The 22,979-nt window shown below is 52.4% G+C and overlaps 9 protein-coding genes across 9 annotated transcripts; 6 read left to right on the top strand and 3 right to left on the bottom strand.

Annotated features, from left to right (window-relative positions):
- Positions 1-1,504: 1,504 nt before the first annotated feature.
- On the bottom strand, positions 1,505-2,693 carry BO95DRAFT_497892 (isopenicillin N synthase family dioxygenase; the record flags this gene model as incomplete). The annotated part of the gene is made up of 3 exons (XM_025590900.1): positions 1,505-1,791; positions 1,853-2,231; positions 2,307-2,693. The coding sequence occupies 3 exons, from the start codon at positions 2,691-2,693 to the stop codon at positions 1,505-1,507; spliced, it is 1,053 nt and encodes a 350-aa protein (XP_025447049.1).
- Positions 2,694-3,401: 708 nt separating this feature from the next.
- Positions 3,402-4,616, top strand: BO95DRAFT_404009 (aromatic ring-hydroxylating oxygenase subunit alpha; the record flags this gene model as incomplete). Its single annotated transcript, XM_025583944.1, has 2 exons — positions 3,402-4,207; positions 4,273-4,616. Coding segments are annotated over 2 exons (1,149 nt in total), but the record flags the coding sequence as incomplete, so codon positions are not given.
- A 335-nt stretch (positions 4,617-4,951) lies between these two features.
- Positions 4,952-7,748, top strand: BO95DRAFT_438346 (Zn(II)2Cys6 transcription factor; the record flags this gene model as incomplete). Its single annotated transcript, XM_025585492.1, has 9 exons — positions 4,952-5,086; positions 5,155-5,274; positions 5,341-5,453; positions 5,504-5,644; positions 5,694-6,238; positions 6,287-6,560; positions 6,614-6,789; positions 6,840-7,023; positions 7,089-7,748. Coding segments are annotated over exons 1-9 (2,117 nt in total), but the record flags the coding sequence as incomplete, so codon positions are not given.
- Positions 7,749-8,201: 453 nt separating this feature from the next.
- Positions 8,202-9,390, top strand: BO95DRAFT_459010 (uncharacterized protein; the record flags this gene model as incomplete). The annotated part of the gene is made up of 2 exons (XM_025588612.1): positions 8,202-8,601; positions 8,702-9,390. 2 exons carry the CDS (start codon positions 8,202-8,204, stop codon positions 9,388-9,390), a joined length of 1,089 nt encoding a protein of 362 aa, XP_025447046.1.
- Positions 9,391-10,825: 1,435 nt separating this feature from the next.
- On the top strand, positions 10,826-12,543 carry BO95DRAFT_156775 (uncharacterized protein). The gene has a single exon (XM_025580689.1). The coding sequence runs from the start codon at positions 11,202-11,204 to the stop codon at positions 12,312-12,314; it is 1,113 nt and encodes a 370-aa protein (XP_025447045.1). The 5' UTR covers positions 10,826-11,201; the 3' UTR covers positions 12,315-12,543.
- A 541-nt stretch (positions 12,544-13,084) lies between these two features.
- BO95DRAFT_438345 (alpha/beta hydrolase family protein) lies at positions 13,085-14,668 on the top strand. The gene has a single exon (XM_025585491.1). It carries the CDS (start codon positions 13,175-13,177, stop codon positions 14,552-14,554), a length of 1,380 nt encoding a protein of 459 aa, XP_025447044.1. The 5' UTR covers positions 13,085-13,174; the 3' UTR covers positions 14,555-14,668.
- A 131-nt stretch (positions 14,669-14,799) lies between these two features.
- BO95DRAFT_470253 (uncharacterized protein) lies at positions 14,800-16,943 on the bottom strand (the record flags this gene model as incomplete). The annotated part of the gene is made up of 5 exons (XM_025589503.1): positions 14,800-14,927; positions 14,982-15,427; positions 15,485-15,810; positions 15,883-16,580; positions 16,742-16,943. The coding sequence occupies 5 exons, from the start codon at positions 16,941-16,943 to the stop codon at positions 14,800-14,802; spliced, it is 1,800 nt and encodes a 599-aa protein (XP_025447043.1).
- A 1,422-nt stretch (positions 16,944-18,365) lies between these two features.
- BO95DRAFT_497874 (uncharacterized protein) lies at positions 18,366-19,040 on the bottom strand (the record flags this gene model as incomplete). The annotated part of the gene is made up of 1 exon (XM_025590899.1): positions 18,366-19,040. A coding segment is annotated over one exon (312 nt), but the record flags the coding sequence as incomplete, so codon positions are not given.
- Positions 19,041-21,090: 2,050 nt separating this feature from the next.
- Positions 21,091-22,701, top strand: BO95DRAFT_403991 (feruloyl esterase; the record flags this gene model as incomplete). The annotated part of the gene is made up of 2 exons (XM_025583943.1): positions 21,091-22,290; positions 22,372-22,701. 2 exons carry the CDS (start codon positions 21,091-21,093, stop codon positions 22,687-22,689), a joined length of 1,518 nt encoding a protein of 505 aa, XP_025447041.1. The 3' UTR covers positions 22,690-22,701.
- Between the last annotated feature and the right edge of the window lie 278 nt (positions 22,702-22,979).

Here is a 22,979-nt window from a genome sequence, read left to right as displayed (position 1 = left end):
ATGAAGTCTTGTCCGGCTTCTATTTTGGAAATAGAAAAGCTGGTTGCTGCCCAAACGTCTCGGATGCGACCGGGAGGGAAGGTCATGACACGGAGGTCATTCGTCCAGTGCCATTCAAAGCAGTAGGTGGGAGATCATGCTGAGATATGCTGACGCTGTGCAGTTGAGACATCGCAGTCTGTCACTACTCCGGAGTATTCATTAGAATGCATACACATCCAGTGACCTGTCAATCATGGTGAAACTTACTGGTACGTATCCATCCGTGGTCGGTATTTACACTTTTTCTTTTCCAAATTTCATGTATAAACAAATTTTGACCTTCTATTTGTGCCAAAATACAGTATTTTGTGGATAAGATTCACGTGATCTTTAGCTAATCAGAAAGTCCAATTAAGAACCCCTAGATTCACGATCTTCTAAAGACTCTAGTCGCTTTTGAGGCTTCTACCATGCAAATTTAGCCTTGGCAAGCCCGTGACAAGCCGGATTTCCGTGACATGAATTCTTAGCAAGAAGCGCCAGAATACGTGAAATTGGAAAAAAAAAATACGGATTGCTGGTACCCAGAGTGTACTCCGTAGTGATGTACTAAGAATAGCCGGGATGCAGGGTTTAATAATAGAAAGGTGGGAGGGCTGAAGCGCACGAAGCACGATGCAGCCCGCTTAGTCCCGGCCTCCCCCGCCACCGCTAACCACCGCAGCCAATCACCGAAACACCATGTACTTCCAGCGAGATGCTCTGTCCAACTTCGCCCAACCCACAATAGACCGGATTCCGGAGTTTCCAGAACTTCTGATCCTTGTTGTTGATACTTGCCAAATGCGATCGACCGCAAGTGTTGTCAAGGGCTTCCAGCAATGGGTCGAGCCCCATCAATGGGGCGCCTAACAACGCAGCTGACCGGCAAGACGCTCGTTGCAGCACCGAAACAGCAACCCGATCCATTTCTCATCGAGCAATTGGGGACACTCCTCGAAATCAACCACCAACTCCTACAGTATTGGGGGGGGGTCTCACTCTCTCCTTGAGCGAGTGCGCACGAACTTATCAGGTCAGGGGCTTGAGTGGACAAGACTTACTGACGCCGGTTGCGTTGGATGTTCTTTACTCTACTCAGTTCACAAGCACACGGTCTGCGCCTAGAGGAGAGGATCGACCAGTTGATCTCTGAGAGCTATGCGGTTTAGAGAACAATATTAAGTCGTGCAGGTTTAGCTATTCTTGTTCGGTGCCCGGAAGTTGTTCCAGACAAGCTGGGGCGGAAGGCGAAGAAATTGACGGCAGTGATTTTCATTTAGAGATGGATAGATTCTGGGAGAGCAAGTAGCGATACTAGGCATAAACACCCAGATACCTGCTATGGTAAAACAAAGCCTCTTATCGCCGACTTTGATCAAATAAGCTGTTTCGAAGCGAGCATCATCGCACGTGCGTTGTCCGTTATATGCTTTTCCCCGGGACTCAGTCTTCGATGACCGCTATTGAGTATCTGCTTGCATCAAAGATAGATCTTCTCAAACTTCTTCATCAAATACGCTCTGATCGTCACCTCACGGCAGTCCGCCTTCAAAGAGGCATCCTTGTCTAGGGGCCGAAACATGAAATCCAAGTTTCCATCATAGAAAAACGGCACCGAGTACCTCTCTCTCCCACAGACATCCACCACCCGATGGACCGTACTCCGATACCGGCCCCCAGTCCATCTTTCAAACATATCTCCAATGTTCACAACATAAGCGTCCGGCGTGGATGGAACATCGACCCAAACTTCCGCTTCCTGCCCCTCTCCCTTGGCGATATAAAACTTAGAGTCCCTCATTCCCATCCTGCAGCAAAAGTGTGATACCCCCAAAGTCCGTATGTGCCCCTGCCACAACCTCGCCCCTGTGCACCCATATATTTTGACCCTTGCCCTTCTCCATCGAACCATCCCCACCAGCCGATGGCCCCGGATACCTCAATAGCCTCAAGCTCGCGCAGGGCTCTCGACAGAAATCTTGCAGCAATTTCTCCGATAGCAGCCCTGGAAAATCATCCTCCAACCCCTTTACCAGAATCTCCATGATAGTCCGAGCAAGCTCACAGATAGCCCCATGGTACTTCAAGATCGGCTCCTTGAAGACCACTTCCGGGAGGACGGACGCGTCAGGCCAGATATTAGGATACTCGAACGGTCGGTAGGGCGGTTCCTTTGGCATGGCAGGTTCCGCGCCGACAAAGTAGCACTAGTTACATTCAACCATGTTTAGCCGGGGTTCCCGCTGAAAGCTCGATGTCAGGGAGGAGCGAAGGGATTAGACTTCTTTGATATCCGGCCTCGTTCCCTGCTGCAGCATCTGAGAGCCAATCTCCTCGTACCCCTTCCGGGCAATCGTATCGATGTACCGGCGCTTGGTTGCGAGCGGAAGCGCGAAGAAGTGCTTTGCGGCGATCAGGAGGTCGGACTGGAGGAGGGGGGAGATGCCGTGGTGGGTGATGCGGAAGAAGCCAGTTGTTTGGCAGGCTTCGCGGATCACGGCGATGACGGTGGCTTTTTTGGGGTCATTGCTGTCGGATTTGGTGAGGTAAGGGGAGAGATCGATTGTTGGGATTGTGGTGGAGATCTTGTCAGTGGAAGTTGAGCGTTGAATGGGGGCATCCAGCGGACTACTGGGAGGGATGGGGAAGAGGTGTTTGTAGTTAGGCATCTACAACTCTTGGGTCGATGATGCATGGATGCCCGCTGTGTCACGGGAATATTTTCCAGAAGACTGCTGGTTTGTCATTTTTTGGACTCTTTGTGTTCCCATTGTCACAGCTGTTCAATGAAGCCAACGCTTCTATACAAACAAGATAACATGCCGTTTAGCTTATGACCGTTGAGATTACTATTTATTCTACCCTTTCTTCGATAAATTCTTATCTACCATCTTACTTTTGTCAATTCAAAGTTAGGTTCCGTTCCAATTTATCCACCTTCCTGTTTCCTCTTCATACATGCATTGAGACGATCTTAGGTTGAACCATATCCAAATCTATAGGACCTGGAATTGTACCAATGACTTTGTAGCTATCGTTTACGTGAGTACTATCAAAGCTGTTTAGCAGACGCTCGGATCCTGATTAAGCTTCCAGTATAGCCATCAAATAATGAATTCGAGTAGGCATATTTTAATATACCGAATGCTCATAGTATTACACAGCATACATAGCTAATAGATCTTCATATTCATGGAGGATGATGGTCAAAGTGGGCTAGGGCTACTTCCTTATCAATGCTATGCCTGCTGGAAGTATCGCACCCCCATTCTTGACTCGACCTCACACCCCCACCATTGCGAACTAGAGCTATATAAGAATAGGAGGAGCACCGCAACGCACGAAAGTCACGCACAATTGCACCTAAAACACAGAAAATGTGGCGATTATTTGGGCGCACCTTCAAAGGAACCGCAGAGGAGTCTCCGCCTCGGGGGCTTCCGGCCTCCTGGTACCGCTCCGACGCGATGTATGAGCTCGAACGACGCGCCATCTTCTCCAAACGCTGGATCCTACTTACTCACACCAGCCGTCTCGCTAAGCCCGGGGACTTCCTATCCTTCACCGTTGCTGAATTCTCTTTCTTCCTGACCAAAGACCGCGACGGAAACATCAACGGCTTCCACAACATCTGCCGCCACCGCGCATACCCCATAGTGCAGGCTCGGGCCGGCTCCACCTCCATCCTCAGCTGCAAGTACCACGGATGGTCCTACGGGCTGAAAGGGAACCTCTCCAAAGCACCCCGCTTCGAGACGGTCCCCGACTTTGACAAAAGCCAAAACGGGCTACTTCCCATCCATGTGCACGTCGACCAGGCCGGCTTCGTGTGGGTGAACCTGCAGGCCGGCGAGAGTCCCGACGTCCAGTGGCAAGATGATTTTCAGCGAATCGACGAGCAACCGCGCATGCAAGATTTTGATTTCGCCGGGGAGTACACCTTCGACCACTACTGGGAGATGGAGATAGAGGCGAACTGGAAGCTGCTGATTGAGAATTACAACGAGTGCTATCACTGTGCGACATCGCATCCGCTTATCAGCGGGGTTTCGGATCTGCCGCGATATCGGGTGGAGCCCACCGCCGCCTACATGGAGCATCATATCTTCAACAAGGACAATGTCGACGCCCAGTTTCGGCGCGCCATTACATATTTTTTTCCCACCACCTCGGTGACAGTGACGTAAGTTTGATCAGTCGGCAAAATATCCTTGTCGCAGGATCGAGTCATTAACCTTTCTGCCACAGCGACAAATTCTTCTATATTCAGCGGATGATTCCCTTGAGCGCGACCACGAGCAAGATCGAAAATGAAGTCTACCGTCACCGCGACGCCACGGACGAGGAGTTTGATAATATCAACGCATTTTATAGGCAGGTTCTGGAGGAGGACAAAGAGCTCTGTGTTGGTGTACAGACGAATCTGAGCACCGGAGTGTTTATCAACGGCGAGCTCCACCCGAGCAAGGAAAAGGTATGTCGACAGCACCTGCTGGTCAATTCGAGGCTAACAACAACAACACAGGGTCCCATTCACTTTCAACAAAGCCTGAGAGACATGGTAATGGAGCACCGCCTGAAGGAAGAGGCCCAAGGTGGGCGAGAGATCTGGCCAGCGCTGCCGGCAGTGACGGGAGACATGAAGACGGATCGCTTAGCGGAAGAGGAACGGTTTTGTTCGCAACTGGAAGCGAGCTGCATGAGCCGACCGGAGCTAGCCTGGTAGAGAATCGTTAGTAGCCTTACAGATTCTAATCAATTCTCCTTGCTTCATGCCAAGAACGATCGTCTTATCTTGGAGGCCAGATCCTTGTGCTATGATAAGCTGATAACATGCGGGGTAAAGTGACTAAAATCGGGGTTTCTCCGCGATAAGTTGCCCCTGCCACTTTTTGTCCTCTGACGACAGCTGGCGATTGTGCTTTATGTTTTCCCATCATCTTGTCGCTGTCCAAAAGTGGTGGTGAGACTGCTTGTTGGTTACTAAGAATATGATAGATCTCTCCCCTCCCGACAGCTATACCATGAACCAATCTCAGCGTCCCAAACGGACCAGCAATGCGTGTGTTCCCGTGACCTCAATATAGGAGCAAAGCAAACGAGCAACCCTAGCGCTGACAAACACTACAGCTGTCAACGATGTCGCTCGAGAAAGGTCAAGTGTTCCGGAACGCATCCGTGCGATAAGTGTCGCCAGCGTCGCCAGAATTGCGTCTTTGAAGAGGATCGGAAGATTGTCGTCTCTGAAGAGTATTCCTCACTTGCCCACTCATCCACCACTCCTTGCTTGCGCTGACCGCAATCCCTTTCTCCCAGGCTTTTCTTGTCCTTGAAACGCAAAGTTGAAGAGCTAGAAGGCGTGCCATCTTCACCCACCAGCAAACGACATCGTTCATTGAGGGAAGACACCATCAATGGGTCTCTCGATGGTATGTGATCCACCTGAGTACAGACATGGAGCCTTGTCTAACCGTCTTAGTCTGTGAAGATGGAAATGCAGAAGCCGCAGAAACCCCAGCTCCTCTCGATTCTGACCGCTACGACGACCGATTTGCCTCCAACCCCTTAGTCTCCCCTTCAACATATGTCAAACACACTGGTCGACAACACAGGAAGTGGCGTACGTGGTACTTTCAGCAGACGGGATTAACACAACTGATCTCGCGCAGTGTTCCTCGGCCCCACCTCGACGTGGTCGTTCAGTCGACGCGTCCTCAACATTGTTCAAGCACGTATATATCCCGACAGCCAGCGGTCGATTCCTCTTGCGGCCGATGGCGAGGCGTATCAAATACTATGGCGGCATGCTAGCTCCGAGGAGGTGCCCGATACTAGCGGACTGCCGTCGATGGAGCACGCCCTGTACATGGTGAGCACGGTGCAGTTCCACTTTGGCAATATGTACCGGCTCTTCGATGAGGACGCGTTTCTCCGCCATCTCCACGAATTTTACAAGAATGCGGCGGAGAAGGTACAAGAGTCACGTTTGTGGTACGTGCAGTTTCTAGTCATACTGGCATTTGGGGAAGCATTCTTGGCTCCAGTGCGGACGGTGTCCAACACTGCCTCGTGGACGAAATATTTCTCGCGAGCCATGTCGCTATTGCCGGATATCACGGGGCTGTGGCAGGATCCAACTCTTGCTATCGAGACGTTAGCCCTCATTGCGCTTTACTTTTACTCGGTGGATATGAGAGATACCGCCTATTGTTATGTGAGACATCACTTGCGAGCACTGTTGGGTTCTCGCTAACTGGATTAGATTGGCCATTCTATGCGAATGGCTCTGGTAGAGGGGCTTCACCGCGCTCAGCCCGTGGAACAGCTGGGACAGAAGCTCGTCACCCGGTGGAGCAACATCTGGTGGACGGTATATATCTTGGACCGCAAATTCTCCTCTTTGATGGGTTCGCCCTACTCGGTGAACGACGAGGATGTCAACGCCATTTTGTGGGACCCACGAACTTGTTCGCAGAACGAGGCCGTCCTGAGTCTGCACGTCAGAATATCGCAAGTGACTGCTCGTGTTCTGAACAGTAAATACCATACTCTTCGATCGCTGGCAACTTTTTGCTGACAAAGTCGACAGCCGTGTACAGTGCCGATGGCACGCTGGGAGGTCTATTCCTACGCAAGGTTCGCTCCGTTCTACAAGAGATGTCCGACTTGTCTCGCGAGCTCGACGAAGTCTTCTCCAACCGTTTCGCAAACTCAGTGGACGCCTTGTCAGGCGTCACCACGCGACTGACTCTGTCATGCCATTTGGTAAGCCGTCCTGAGCCGTCAATATGGCACATTATACTCACGATAACCAGTGCATCATCGTCACCACAAGACCGCTTGTCTTGAGCCTTCTATGGGAACGCCTTAGTTGCTACGAAGAAGGCGCCGAGTTTCGCACTTTATCCTCACCCGTGCAAACCCTCCTCCAAGCATGCATTGATTCCGCCGTCAAATCCCTCAAAATACTCGCTGCTCTTCGAGATCAAAATCTGCTGGGTTCGCATTACCTTATCACCCTATTCTCCAGCCCTCTATCGCTAACCACACTGTCTCCATCAAAGAGACGTTCCTCCCATTCGATCTCGAGAATGTATTCTCATCCTTCTTTGTCCTCTCGCTCATCTCCGCCATTTTACCCGACGCTGCCATGGATCCGACCTACCGTGAAGCCGGCTTCAGCCTGCTGAACGAGATGATTGAGCGTGGCAACCGCGTTGCACACCTCCGTAAATCCGAGATCGAGCTGCTGGAGGAACTTGTTCAACCTTTGGTTCAACGGCACCAAACACCCCCGGTCAGCACAGACACAGCACACGGGCAGCTGGCTACGCCAGAAAGCCAACAGCGACCGCTAGGACAATTGGAGCATCTGTCGGGCCCCAGCGCTGAGGAAGTGGACAGCATCCCAACCATCCCGCCTACCGATGTGCCTCCTGATCCGGAGGATGAACTGTCGCTCGACTGGCGAGGTCTTGGATTGTCGTTGGACTACATGCTGTCTGTGACGGATCAGTTGAATGCGAATAATCTGGTGCTGGATGCAGAGCGGGAGGGCCTCCAGTCGGATCTATGGCTGTGGGAGGATAGTTAGCCTGGAGCTTGTCGAGGCCAACACGGAAAGGTTGAAGCTGACGAGTCCGATCTGTATGTTATCGATCGCCACCGCAATGTAGTGGATGAATGAGAAACGGCTGCTTTTCTCTACAAAGAGAAAGTCCAAGCAATTTCCGTGGTCTTTGTTCGCATGATGACTTCCTATGCTTGCAGTCTTCTGGCTCTTGCTGTGAAGCATTGTGAGCGATGGGAAGTAATACCAGCCAGCCTGTGTGTTATGCAGACCGTACGGTTCTCTCAGCGCCGAGAAACCAGCCACCAAAGCAGCCCACAGTCCGCCAAAAGAGCACACTGAGCACAGTGAATGCTTATGCGGTCTCCTATATGAATGTAGGTGATGATGTCGCCGTCGCTCTGCACGGCCAAATTCGTCCTGTTTTTGCGTAGATCTCAGACATAAATATCACCTCACCTTTTCCTTTATAACTCCCTCCTCTCTTCTCATCATCACTTTCATCATCACCTGTATCCCATCAAAGACCTTGCCATCGTCCGATTTCTCCGAATTCAGCTTCTGCTTTTGGCAATACATCGGCTTTCATCAGCATCAAGCAACCACGATGCCTGATAAAGACGGTCCCAAAAGGGGCGGCAGAATTGCCCTGCTCCAAGACCCTTTCGCTGTGTTCCCGGCTGAGATCATCCTCATGATGATACTCGCTTTGTGGACCTTCGAGGACGTCATCCAGTTCAGCCTGACATCCCGCCGTCTGCACGCCATAGTTCACCAGAACATTGCCTACATTTTCCGGAAAATGGCTCCCAAGATCCTCGGCTCGGTGCATCTCCCGCTGCAGCTCTTAGCTGATCAAGAGGGCGACCCCCGACTCACAGACTTGAACAAGCTCAACCCAGGGATCCTAATGAGATTGCTGTACAACGCACAGACACTCGCCATCAGGACCCTTGGATATAAGCCGAATCCAAACTTCGATCGCATCTGGGTCCTTTTAGGCAGTAGTAAGATCTCTTCTTCGTCCTTCCCTCGTCGAGGCATGAGCCGAGACCCAACCCTTCCACTGACCAGATGCTAACCACAACCCACTCACCACCCCTCTAGTCCCCACACTGATGAACCCCATGATTCCAGACCTCACGGCCCTCGTAAACTACCTCCTCAGCCAAGTCCTAGGCGTGAACACCACCCACCCGCTCATCACAAGCTTCCTGGCCCAAGACCCCGCCCAGATCAGCGCGGCCCTGACCCAGCACGTCGCCACCCGAGCCTTCCAGCCCGAAGGCTACGGCCTTGCCAGCCGGTCCCCGCAAACCCGCCGTCTCGTGCGCGCCCTCTACCGGGCCTGGAGCCTGAGCCTCCTCGGCCGGCCCGCCGCCGTTCTCCGCTATCACACCATGACCCTGAAGGATTTGTTCCTGGTCAGCGAGGCCTTCGCCGCCTTCCGGGAGCCCCTCGCCCAGCTTCTGTCCGCGAGAGTCGGGGATGGCCCGCGGCCGACGGACATCCAGCGCGTCGACGCGGCCCTGAGCGACGTGACCTTTGCCACCATGGAGCGGTTCGGGTTTGTGCACCGCGAGATGCTCCGCCGGCGCGATGCGGTCGAGCCGGGGTTTCGCGATGTGCTGCAGACGCAGCTGGACGGGCTGCGCGAGCTGTGGAAGACCGAGAATCAGGACACGTTTCGTGCGGTGGTCACCCAGGATCAGTACTGGGCCGGCCAGGGGATTATGAATCCGGCATCTGGGGAAGGGCTGTGGCAGGAGGAGGGGGATGATGATGATGATGAGTGATCATGCCTCTTGTCTTTTGGGGGAGGGGGGACGAGGGAGACTAAAGGGGCTTATGGTTTATGAGGGGTGTTTAGGGGTGCTTAGGGATGTTGGTTCGGCTATTGCTGTTCAGGGAAGGTTGGATTGCTTGGAGGATATTGCTTCTTTGCTTTGACTTTAACTTTTTATTCCCCTCTTGCTCTTCCTTTTGATTTAATTTGACCTTATTTCTCTTGTCCCTAATTTTGATCTGATGTTGGTTTTGTTTACTTGTGCATACAAGATTGTCAGTACTCTACAGTACATGCACTATTCTCTTAGCTAAGAATGCAGCCATCTGCCCCAAACCCTTGCTCCAATCCGTCTGGAGTACTCAATACATACGTCCACAGAACAAGACACAAACAGACACCGCGGCAAAAGAATAAGGTAATCACCGGAACCGTGGATTCGTCATCGCCAACCTTGGCCCAGCACTAGTTCTGGCGGGTATACGTAACTCCCGCCCCACCTGTTAGTTGTTGTGCCCTAAAGTGGCGGACAGGAACAAAAACACAGGTCAAGATCTTTGTTTGTAGCAAACGGGGGGAGGGGGAAGTGACAAGTCAAGATATCTTCTATGACAGGTGTATAGCTGCTGCAATTTAGCACCTACAAACAGGTGAAATCATCAGCAGTCGATCAGGCACATCATCTCTCCTACTGAAACCAGCACACGTGGTGCTGATCGATCGCGACGGAAAGGAAAGGAGTTGCACGGCTAGCCCGCGCTAACAAGGCTTAGCCCTCACTGTTCAGAAAATTTTATGTGTTTGCCTGGTGGGAACTTTGAACATCGGTCAAAGTCAACCAGCAAATCAACCTGCAATAACAATTCATAGTACGAGTTCAAACAACCAGCTGCACTGCGGAGTACAGTACACAAACCTCTGCGATCCGTCGTTCGGAAATGACCCACTCCGATGGACTGCGCTAGCCCTCCGTCTCGAACCCAGAGTTTGCCTTAGGAATGTCACCATTCGCCCGAGCAACCTGCCTTCGCTCCTTAGATCCTCAGCGAGGGGCCAGGCACAACTTTAGACACATGGCTTGGAAAAATGTCCGCGTCTCTGGTCGGACCAGTGGGAGGGCTGAGGTGACGAGTGACGACGCAAGGGGGGGCCGTCGCGGGCTTACGTAGGGAATGCATGGCATGCCAATGACCAGGCCTGTGTTCCTGAAAACCGAACAGTAGGAAAGAGCCTGTTTGTGGAGTCCCACACTGACAACCAGAACACTCCTCTGCAGGAATGTCAGCCAACAGCAGCGATGGATTATAATCTGTTCTGTTCCGGCCCCGAGCAACTGGGGGGGGGTGGGGAGAGAAGAAGTTGGTGGCCCTCCGTTTCACTGCTCTAAACGGGGAACTATTGATTCGACAAACTCCTTTAGTCGCCAGCTGGTCTGGATCGCGCCATTCGACAACGGGCCTTCTCGAGGCGATGTGACTGATCGGGGCCCAATGCTGACGATTCTCGAGTCTTGTCCTGTCTCCACTCGGCGCTGTCTTGCGTCGTCCACCGTCGGTTGGCTATCCGCTTTGACGCCCGTGTGAACTGGGGTGGCGGCGGGTTAATCTATATACTGAGACTGGGGACCACCCTGTTGGCTCTGATCTTCTTTCTTCTTCCAAGCATCATCCAGTCGTTCCTTTGATCGTGCCCTCTCGGTTCAAGTCAGCCAGGTCATAGCAGTCGTGCGCAGAGCATACGTCCAACACTCTCCTTCAGTCGAACCGATCGACACACAGCTACCTTTCCGATCCATTCGTTGATCAGCCAACCACGCCCAGCATGCAGTGGAAGTCACTCCTTCTTTACGGCGCCATCGCCGAATCGGCCCTGGCTCGCACCCACGGCCACCAGCGCCGTCACCCCCACGGCCACGGCCATGCCGAACGTGCCCCGGAGGCACACCTGGCTGCCCGTGAAGTGGTCGTGGAGACTGTGGTCAACTACCACACCATCACGCTCACCAGCACTGTCACTGGTGTAGCACCCACCGTCACTACCCACGAGGAAGCCGCTACCACCACGGCCGAAGCCGCCGCTTTCGTCGAACTCGACCTCAACGAGGATCTCGCCATCAGCGCCAGCCTGAGCCTTGGCCTCTCCATCGGTGGCTCCGAAGCCACCACCACCACCTTCAGCACCAGCACCCACACCAAGACCCATGCTCACACCACCAGCACCACTACCACCTCCTCCGCCGTCGCAGCCAGCAGCAGCGCCGCCGGCGTCAGCTCAGCGTGGTACACCTACCCGACCAGCGGGGTCTACTCGACCAGCGGGTTCGGCGAACGCAGCAACACGACGAGCAGCAGCGGGGACACCTACGTGGGCAACGTAGGCGTGCCGTGGGGCAGCAACATCATCGAGGTCAGCGCCAGCGAGGCGTGGCAGTACAAGTACGTGGTGCAGTTCACGGGGCAGAACAGCGCGGACTGGTTCGTGAGCATCTGGAACAAGATCGGGCCCGACGGGGCGGACGACGGGTTCTTCGGCCACTCGGCCCTGAACTTCACGCTGTCCTCGGGCGAGACGCGCTACGTCGCCTTCGACGAGAACTCGCAGGGCGGCTGGGGCGCTGCCGAGGGCGACAGCCTCCCCACCAACGACTACGGCGAGTACTCGTGCACCTGGGGCGAGTTCGACTTCGGCGACGAGGAGAACGACAGCTGGTCCGGCTGGGACGTCAGTGCCATCGTCGCCGAGGAGGCCGACCAGACCATCCAGGGCATGAAGCTCTGCCGCCACGGCACCACCACCGGCTGCTCGTACATCACCTCCGGCGGCGATACCGTCGAGAACGCCTACACCCCCTCCGAGAGCTCGGTCGGTGGCATCGGAGGCTCTGTCACTGCTGGCCCGCTGCGTCTTGCGGCTGTGATTGATTACTCTGGGTAGTGTTACGGTTACCCGATCAGGTCTGTGGGTGAGGTATATATACACGCGTTCGATCGTGTCTTCTCGGTACATATTCGCTACCGATGTCAATACTTATCACGCATATACGTCTGTAACCGAACCACCAGTGCTTGAGTGTCGCGGTGGTTTTGTTATTCTATTGTTGATACCTTTTCTTCTGCCCCAAAGGCAGGCTGCTACTTATCTTTTCCAATATACCATATCTGTGTTTAATGTTGTTGTTCCAGTCTCCAGTCAAAACAGTAGGCTTGGCTGCTGATCCTCGGCTGGGAGATCCGTCGGTGATTGCCGGCTCCACGCGGCTTGCCTCGGCCACCTCTTTTAAAAGACTTTGCCAAGTGGAAGAAGTCAGGCGTGTCCCTGTGGCTTGGTGCAAAGCATTCCGGATTCGCCATGTTGATAGTATTCGTAGTTCCATGCTAGCTAGGCTCCCTGGCGTAGATGCTGTGGGCCACTCTTTAGTACGGTCGCATTTGCCGAGTGTGTGGACTCAGAACGTATACAATCAAGTGGACCAAGTCTAGACCATGCTGGATTGGATTTCGAGGATATTAAGCAAGAATGCAACCGCTTTCGCTGGCAGCTGTGCTGAACAGATGCAGATGAAGCGAGAGTGGGAGGGAGAATCAACACACCACGTGACTCGCTCCCAGCCGATGTCGGATTAGTCAGCGGCAACCAGTCCGACCCCACCGCATCTCCACCAAATGAAAAGCCGCGCTGCCTCACCATTGACGATCCACCGCCAACTTCACGCCTCGTTGCCATCATACCTTCTTTCGGAAATCGACGCAAATCGACGCGCCTAGACCATCGCCGCCGTCACCGTCGTGCCGTTGATGCGAGGTCAATGGGTTGTGCAGTGCGCACGACGCGGCTTCGGAGCACCCGCGATAACGGTGACTCGCCGAGCCGCAACATCATGTCCACCATGTTACCCATCTAGAGCATCTAGAGCAACCATCCACATCTCGAAACCTACTCCCAGAATCAATCACCTGCCTATCAAACAGCCCATTCAACCATTCAACCCAGCTTGCAAACGCACCCTCTTCACCACCACCCTCCCTACCATCCTTATCCCCCCCACCATCTTCCTCGGCCTCCTCCTCGGCCTCTGGACCTGGAAATGCTTCTGGATCGTCCTCCTGCAAGATAAACTCCTCTACCTCTCCTGGCTCCCACCGCTCTCCCGCTCCGAGACCATCGCCGCCTACGAACCCGAATGCCGTCCCGTGCAATGGACCACGCAGCAGATCCGCAGCCTGGACGGCACGAAACTCACCGTCTGCGAGGGCCGTCTCCCTCTCCCCGGACAACCGTCCCCGAAAAAGACAGTAGTCATCTGCTACTTCCAGGGTAACGGCGGCTCCACCCCGCTGCGCTTGCCGCTCCTCTCGCAGACCCTGCGGGCGCTGTCCAACGCCACGCCTGCTTCTGGATTCCCAGAACCAGAACCAGAGGTCGAGTACATCATCACCGCCCTCTCCTACCGCGGCTACTGGACCTCGTCCGGCCGCGCCTCGCAGGGGGGGATCGAGCGCGACGCTCAAGCGTTCCTGGCGTGGGTGATACAGACCTACACGGCACCGGACCGAGAGGTCCGGGTCGTCCTGTGGGGTCACAGTCTGGGCTCGGCGGTTGCGACCACCGCGCTGGCGACGTATCTTAGCAATGGAGGTGCGGTGGCATCCATGACTAAGAAGCCCAGTCCTGCTGACGCTGAGGTCGCAGCAGCTCAAGCTTCATCCACCCCCATCACATGCTTGATCATGGAGGCGCCCTCCTCCAGCGTCAAGGAGATGCTTATCAGCCTGTATCCGCAGAGGTGGCTGCCGTATCGGTATCTGTGGCCCTTCCTGTGGAACCACTGGGACAGTGAGCTCGCGTTGCGGCGGATGGTGGCGTGGCGCGATGGGGCTGCTGTTTCTGAGGATGGCGAAGATGGAGATGCGTCTGACAGGATTGAGACGACTCGGGATACTGAGACAGCAACCTTGACTCAGCAAGGGAGGAGAGTGTTACCGCCCATTCTGCTGCTCACTGCTGCGAACGATGAGGTGATTCCTCCGGAGGCGGCGGGGCAGTTGGAGGCGGAGGCCAAGAGGTTGGGGATTGAGATGGTGAGGACGGATGTGCCCGGGGCGATGCATACCGAGGCACCGGTGCGACCGGCGGGGAGGAAGGCGTTGGTGGAGTTCATCCGGGCGAGGAGTTGAGGGTGTCGTACACGCTCTTCAATTTGTAGAGCATCCGAGACCATGGAATCGGCACTGTGACGTTACTCATTACAATCTGGTCCTTACCGCTCAGGGCCCGGGGTTACAATAAACACATTTATAAATAACACTGGATTCAGTGTAATAGCCAGGCAAGGCACGACTGTCAAATTGGATCAAAGATCTTATCAAATTGTATTAACGAAACAGAGGCAAAGAAGCGTAAGACCAAGGCAAGTTACTGTTTAGCGGAGAAAATGTGGGTTCTCCACTAGAACCAGGGTAGTGACTTCACTCAGATCCGAGGCATCGATGATACGAACAATTCTAAAATCCTCAGAAAAGACAACATGGTATAGATGACCGCGATATTCTAGAGAAGAGATTTAGACCGGGCTATCAGGATGAGGGCTTCAAAGGATATTACCTGGATAGCTTTTCTGCGGCATCTTGCGAGTGAAATTCAGAACAACATAATCCTGTATCAGCTTGCGGTTCAGCATCGTAAAATACTGACCATCTTTTTTGAACCGTTGCATATGCTGTCTGACACGGTTGCTATTTCGTGGTAATTCCAGCCCCCACCGCTTCTGCTCTATCAGAAAATCGATTCTCCCGCTCCTAACCCCTGATTTGATAAGGTATTCTGGAGCCATTTTGATCTGGTATTCGAGCAGCAGTGGGAATAGGCAGCGGTAGAATTCCTTCTGGTACTGGTCTTCAATAGGGATGGGATCACCCTCCAGTGTGCGTAGACGACTTGATAGCTGACATGGGTCAAACTTGCGAATAGCATCGATAGCCATCTCAAGAGGCGACGAATAGATCAATTCTTTCTCTGAGTTTACCTGAGAGAAAAGACACTGGCAATACCTGAGATATTGTATCAGCAAATAGAACATCAAATCGAAAATCGACCAGTAACTTTACCATCGATGGATCTGGCTGGGAAATACATAAAGTGTATCTCTCTGGACCGTCTCCGCATGAAGCCATCCTTGTTTCCAGATATCCTCAAGGGCCCTCTGTTGATCTGGGTTCTTGAGATAACTCGACTGGAGAGTCCCGTTGTGAGCAACGGCGTTCTTGAAGACACTAGCGAAAGCGTGATGTTGCAGGTATTCTTGTCTAGGAAGGCCGCGAGCAAATGGGAGATACTGAATAATTTGGAACAGTCGTTGGTCATCGCTGAACAGACTATGGCTTGCTGTCACCCAGTCGAGCGGTTGGCATTTCTGGATCAAGGCATAAAGCTCCTATTGTAAAAGGCAGCAAAGTAGCAAGTTAGTCAGTCTTTCAGGTCTTCTTCACTCACGAATATGGCTTACCGGTACTTGCTCCAGGGCATCCACGAGGGATACAAGCAGCCCCGCGTGGCCACCACTGGCCAGATATAATCCACACTTCAATCCTTCTGTGAGAATGTCGGCACCATTCGATATGTTGCTTGGCACATATTGGTCCAGAACATTGTACGCTTCGCTCTCACTGAGCAGCAAGCCAACTTGCTTCCGCCCCGGGTGGTGATAAATCCCTTCTTCCGGTCTCAGCGATACCTGCTGATGGAGTTGGAAATTGATAGGCGTCGGAGTAGGGAGCGTCTGACCCCCGCCGCCATGGGTCATCCCTGCGCCGTAGCATGTGAAGAGAACAAAATGCACGGAGACTGTCTTCTCAATAGACTTAAAGAGTTGGGCCCATAAGTCCGTATCCCAATATGACTCTTGCGCCTCGTCAAAAAGAATGAAACATGGATATGCTTCAAGTTCATCGCCACGGACGTTGAGTTGCTTCTTGAAATAGCGTATCCAGCCCCCTGCAGCCGAAACCTGTCTCTCCGGCCAACCTGATAGAACATACAACGGAGTATCGGGATACCGTTTGAGTAACTCATTGGCCAACAGCTTCATTGTTGTCGTTTTCCCGGAGGCAGGGGTCCCGTTGACTCGGATCAGGTGGTAGCGTTCCAGACGGCGGATCAATTCGTTTATTAGATCATGTCGTGGGCTGACATAAGGCTTGATCACTGGAGAAGGTCAAACAGAATTCTGCCGTCATGGTCTGAAATAGGGAGTCGCTTACTGAGAGGCTTGGTTTTCTGAGCCGAAAGAATACCAGCGCCAGAAGAACTGGGGGCACCTGGAACATATCAGTTGGAGCAGATATCAAGCATCGAAAGCTACTGACCATAGCTGTTATGTTCGCTGAGAGGATGTGAGCATCTGGTACACTTCGTTTCGCACCAGTGATCCGAATTGGATACACTTTCTCCGGAGGTACACTCGCAACCTCTTACCCCACAGGGCCCCATAATAAGAAGTAATGTTTTGGTCTCAGCCGAAACCGAAGCGGAGGTGGTTGAGTCGGAGAGTTGAGATGAGTTCGCCATGATTGAAGTCCTATACTAGCAGGGCCGCACTTAAATCAAATCTCTGATACTTGCCTAGTTTTCTCTCTATGCAAGCAGCCGTTATTGAAAATAAATGAGAGGGCTTTTTTTTGATATTAAACACAAGGAGATGGCACGCAATGAGAAGTTGGGCCTGGGTTAGGGGGAGCGTGAAAGATGATAAAGATAGTACTCTACATATCAAGTAGCGGGCATTTTACGATTGAATGATTTTCTTTGTTGATGAAAGCGGGGGTGGGCAGTATCAGTTTTAGAGACAGGCTTCATACGTACCTGGTATCCTAGGTTGTGGTACTCTTTGTCAAGCCCTACCAGCCAATAAGAATGTACTGAGGGTAGAAGACCTCAAAGCCATAAGCTATGGATCTGATTGATTGCTGCCCCTCCTCTAGTGTAACCCCACCTTTCAGCTGTTTGCTGTGATACCTAGGTACACAAATGACACTCTCTTTGTCTAGTTAGTCCGATGACATGACTGCTAAAGCTATTCCAAATAGTTATCAATAGCTTCTAGCTGCTACTTACCAGAGCGAGCGAGCAAGGGCTAAGACTCAACAATGGGTGCATTGTTTCTCTAATATGTGAGGTAGTAGAGTAAGAAAGTACTTTTCGTATCTGGCTGTTGAGATAGATACTCATAGTAGATTTGATCCCAATTCATTGTAGTAGCAGAGACATTAGTAGAGAGTGGCGAAGGCGGCGCCAGCAGGTTTGTCTTGTTTACCTTGTTTGCCTTGTTTGCAGATCTGCTGCCGAGGCATGGGGGATTTTGACCTGTGATTGGACCACACCACCCTGCTGTTTCTCTTCCCTTCCAACACCACCTATTTACTGTACAGTACAGTGACATCTGAATACTATGGGAGCGAACCATTGCCTGGAGCGATGTCTGACAATCCATCTGGCTGAGCGGTGAGATACTTTGATCCATAGGCGCTTTTGGAGTCAATTTGAACTTATCAATCTGGCCTCACACTTTGAGATAGTAAGAGAAGTCTCTCCCTCAGTCAAATACCTATAGTCACACTAAAACTGGTAGTCAAGATGTCTTTTCTTCACTCATAGAATGTTTTCTATCACACTTTACACCCAGACTACCCATGCCTTACCAATTATCCTATGAACACGCAAACACCCCACCTACCAGCTCCCTACCCCCAAAAGTCAAAACAGCCCAACCTGCCCCAGAAGCCCCGCAAGCACCACCGGCAAAAACTATCCCCCACAATCCACAGCCCACAGCGGTCCCAGCACCGTTACTGCGCACGCTGACGGCTGCCAGAATAATCTTCGGCTCATACGGCGCAGGCGTCCGACTGTCCGTCGTACCACTCCCGCAGTACCGGTGGAAGCACTGCCCAGGCAACTCGGGCACGGGGGTATTGGTGCGCAGCAGCGAGCGGTGCAGCACGGCGCACCCGACGCAGGTCGACCAGTCGGCGTCCTGACTGTGTCCTAACTTGTGGCAAGGGAGCAGAATTTGCCTGCTTACCTGAAGTCCGTGATGGTGGTCGGATAGCCCGCATCACTATTCTGTGCCATGGCCGTCACAAGCTCTCCATAGTACTTTCTGGCATAGGACAAGAGTGCTCCTCCATCGTCGGGACCTTCGAGAAGGGAATTCAGAGACTCCCAGGGACTCCCCAAGTTGTCCGTTTGCAGCGACGAAATGGAGGTAAAATTGTTCAGGTAGAGGGAGCCCAACAGCCACCCGCCACCACTCAGACCAGATAGGTATGTGGCCGACTGGAGCAAGTCGCCCAATTAACCGGTGGCAGTGGCATTCACGGTGCGTTTATCAAAGGCCTTGAGGGCTCCGGATCCGTTCATCAACGCACGATACCCTCCACCGGACACGGCGATATCGACGTTGGGTGGGCTGGCCACCCGTTCGAGATAGGATACGGCATCAATATTCTTCACATGCACATCGCCGAAGAAGTCCTTCATGGCTTCGAGTGTCTTCTGTCGGCGCAACTTGGGCCAATTGAGCTCGCTCGGTGACAGAGTCGCGGCACTGCGGACACTGGGCCGGGGATTCGGGCACTCGACCTCGGTTGTAGCATATCCATTGGGGCATTAGGGGTCGCGCGAGGAATGAGCATTTCAAGGTTCGGGTTGTCCATAGTGACATGTATGCCTGGATCTAATTCCCAAATTGTTAGATGAACTTCCTCACAAAGCAATTCTTTGGTTCAAGGAATGGCAGACTCACGGGACGCTTAGATAGCAACGGCTAGACCGATGGGAAAGGGAAGAGACCCAATGGCCCCAGGTATTCGTCCCTCGTAGCCAGATAGCGGCGTCTATAAGTGTATTGTAAACTTGGGAGCTCATTTTCTGGACTCTATTTATCGCTTATTATGCATAGCCTCATAGACCCTAGATCTCAGGCTCCAGTATTTCCGAAGAGACTTCTGCATTTGATAGAGCACGGCTTGGTTCGGACTAGAGCGCACTCTAGAAGGGTTGTGTCGGGTGGCAGATGATAGTACGAACAAGAATAGACCCATTAATCGAAGACACTGAAAGCTATTCGCACAAGTAGAATTCATCGGTGTTTAGTCTGTACACTTACCCAGTGAAGGAGAATTCTGCAGGCAGCAGGGCGTAAGGCGAGGGCCGTAGGGCGTGGTGAATTACACTCCACATTTTACTCAGGTCCCTTCCAAAGGTTTTCTATGTGTAAACTGCCCATTTATGGTTCCAATGAAAAAGCAACAAGATTAATGAGAACCGAGCTCATGTTAGTCGATGTATGACATGTGCAAGGTCAGGATTGCGGCAGTTCGGGATCTTTTATATAGTCGATGGGTGAAGCCGCACAATGCTATTGGGCGTGGTATGGATCTATCACAACCGTGGTATTGGTGTCTTGATTGAAATGAAAAGGGATGTTCATTGTTGAGGCAGCATGGCGCCAGGGTCTGACCCGGGAAATTGCCAGGTTTCAGCCAATCCAGGCACCAGATTCAGGGCTAGGGGGTTCGACATAGAGCGAGTCACGGTTCCGAACCTTGACCATTGAGCAGAACTAGAGTCTGTGAGAACTTTCTCGGCTCTTGAGAATGATAGCTGGGTGATGACTTATCCGTGGTGGTTTTGACCCTGTTATGACCGACATAAAGGGGCATTACAATTTCAGTTGGTGTCAGGATCTGATTTGGGCTTTACCTTATTTCTACCGAGTATAGGCACTCATCTTCAGCTAAAGGATCTTATTGTATCACTAAACAAATGATTCCTTACTACTTGAAATGAGTGAAAGAGAAAAAATATTACTAATTATGATTTTCAATTGAGAAAAATCTGAGTGCTCAGCATATGATGTTCGATCTGGCTATACGCAACTAGTTAATTTCCATATCCATGTGCTATGGAATAAGTTGAATAGATGAAGAGGGTTCCTCGAGTTATGAATAAAGCCATCAACTCGAGCCTCTGTTTATCACAAATCTAGATTATTCACACATTGCCTTTGCTTAATACACATACATGTGAGTAACAGGGGCTACGCAAAAACGGTAATTAGACAAGACGGCAGTCCCCCAGACGAGATGTCACTTAAAAATGACGGATGAAGGGTTTCTTCATGTTAGCAGATGGCTTGGAGACCATGAATCATGGTAAGGCTGTGTTCAAGGCTCCGCAAGATCGAATCATCGCTGAGCACAACACTTTGGCTCGTGACGATCCGCAATAACACCTGGATCCAAGACAATTCAGCATCAGGCAGGGGGCGGTTGTGGATAAGTGGAAAAAATCAGTAGATTCGATCGGCCGTGGTTGTCCCCTGGCCGGCCCTAATTTGGTTCCAGAACATGTCAAGTGGGGCGTAGAAGTTGCCGTTCTATCGGGGAAACTTGGCAAAGCCAAACCCGAAAGCGAACTTCCCCTTTGGGAAGGGAATGAGGGATCCGCAGGCTTGGGGCTCCACTCGGAAAGTCTTATACTATGCAGTGCCAGTGCGAAATACGTCATATGAGATGAGACATTGTACTCAATTGTAAGATATAAAAGCTCCAGTTGGGAGAGGGAAGGTAGGGTACTTTGGTTTCAGTCATTCATTCTGCTTTCTCTCCCTCACATTTATTTTCCTCTTCGTTTCTGTTATCCAGTACTGGCTATGACGAACTCCAGTATTTGCTCACCCACGGCCATTCCGACACCGTCTGTGTTCGGGGCTGAAGTTCTTTCTCTCTCCGCATCCTGGGTCAGCAATTATAGCACATATATTTTCGCCGATTTCAACTACAATGGCGGTGCTGTTAGTCTGGATAATGCCAGGTTCTGTAACATCACAGTAACCTACACCCATCCCGGATATGATGACCGGATCACTGTCGAAACCTGGCTCCCGCCGCCGGATCAGTGGAACGGCCGTCTACAGGCAACAGGGGGCGGCGGATGGGCTGCTGGCCGATGGCTGTTGTCGGACACGTTTATGGGAGGAGCGCTTGGGGAAGGCTATGCTACGACCACGACTGATGCTGGACTGGGCATTGACACAACTGGACCGACTACATGGGCGCTTACCAGCCCTGGGAATATCGACTACGTGGCTCTGAACAATTTCGGATCGCGGGCCTACAATGATCAAGCCCTTATTGGGAAGAGCTTGGTGCGTAGCTTCTATGGCCGCGCCCCGGAATACTCCTACTGGAGCGGCTGCTCTCAAGGAGGCCGACAAGGACTAATGCTTGCTGAGCGGTACCCGAGTGCCTATGATGGGATCGCAGCTTCGGCACCTGCCCAATCCTGGACTAAATTTACCTCCTCACTCTACTACCCTCTCTTTATGCGCATCTGGCACAAGGTGAGCCCGCTAGTCTGTGAGCTTGACTTCCTTACCAGCGAGGCCATCGCCGCCTGTGATCCCCTTGATGGGGTGGTCGATGGACTTATCTCAAATATGACCGCCTGCAACTACGATCCCTACACCGCGGTGAACAAGACCTTCCCGTGTGCGACCCTGAACCGGACCATACCACTCAGCCCGGGCGCTGCGCTAATCGCCGATGCTGCATGGTCGGGCGCGCAGACCACAGACGGTCGCCGACTCTGGTTTGGGTACAACCCGGGGTCTGACATTGGTAGCACCTTTGGGTCAATCCCAGGATTCAATATCAGCGTGCTAAAGGACGAGTGGTTCAATCTCTTTGTGGCCAAGAATGCCAGTTTTGACAGCTTCGGGATGAGCCACCAGCAGTATCAGGAGTTTTTCGAGCTCGCCACCCAAGAATATGCCGATGCATTGAATGCAGCCGATCCAGATTTGTCCGCATTCAAGGCTGCGGGCGGCAAACTTATCACCTACCATGGCATGGTACGTATTCATCTGGTCCCGCTGCTACCTTCTTTCCCCAGTTGAACCTCTCCTTGACTACGACGACTTACCTTTGAACAGGCCGACCCTCAAATTCCTACCAAGGGCACCGAGCTTCTCTACGATGAGGTGCAGGAGCGGTTCCCAGAGGTGCATGACTTCTGGCGGTTTTTTGAATCGCCTGGGTTGGGCCATTGCTCGGGCGGCCTTGGCGGACAGCCGACCACCGTCATGCAGGCGCTGCGACGCTGGGTCGAGAATGGCACTGTCCCGGAAACCCTACCCGTGCAATACCCGGACCTTCCACATGCGCCTCATCGCATTCTGTGCCCGTATCCTGCTCAGGCTACCTACATTGGTGGTAATACCTCATTGGCTGAGAGCTTCCGCTGCGTCTGAGACCAAGGGGGGAGGATGGTGCTAGCACATAGTTAGACGCAGCTCCAGCTTCATCACTTCAAGGTTCTCGTTGGCATGATTTGCCTTGCTTCAACTTTCTTTGGTTCTATGGATTGCATAGATAAATGCTTCCCAGGTACTTTAGCCTCCAAGCACTTTTCTTAATCTGATCATTGCCTTCAAGTTGATACTATTTCGAGATCTTGTGCTCTACATCGCCCTTCAATAGATGTGTATAGATAGACCATCCTTTTCGGGCATGAATTTGTGGCGCCAAATAGTAACAGTAT

The sequence above is a fragment of the Aspergillus brunneoviolaceus genome, assembly GCF_003184695.1.
Source record: "Aspergillus brunneoviolaceus CBS 621.78 unplaced genomic scaffold BO95scaffold_4, whole genome shotgun sequence".
Taxonomy (NCBI): domain Eukaryota; kingdom Fungi; phylum Ascomycota; class Eurotiomycetes; order Eurotiales; family Aspergillaceae; genus Aspergillus; species Aspergillus brunneoviolaceus.
This window is presented reverse-complemented; position numbering and strand designations above follow the sequence as displayed.

Coding starts and splice junctions, on each gene's coding strand:
- BO95DRAFT_156775 (XM_025580689.1), top strand. CDS start 11,202: ATGCAGTGGAAGTCACTCCTTCTTTACGGCGCCATCGCCGAATCGGCC.
- BO95DRAFT_438345 (XM_025585491.1), top strand. CDS start 13,175: ATGCGAGGTCAATGGGTTGTGCAGTGCGCACGACGCGGCTTCGGAGCA.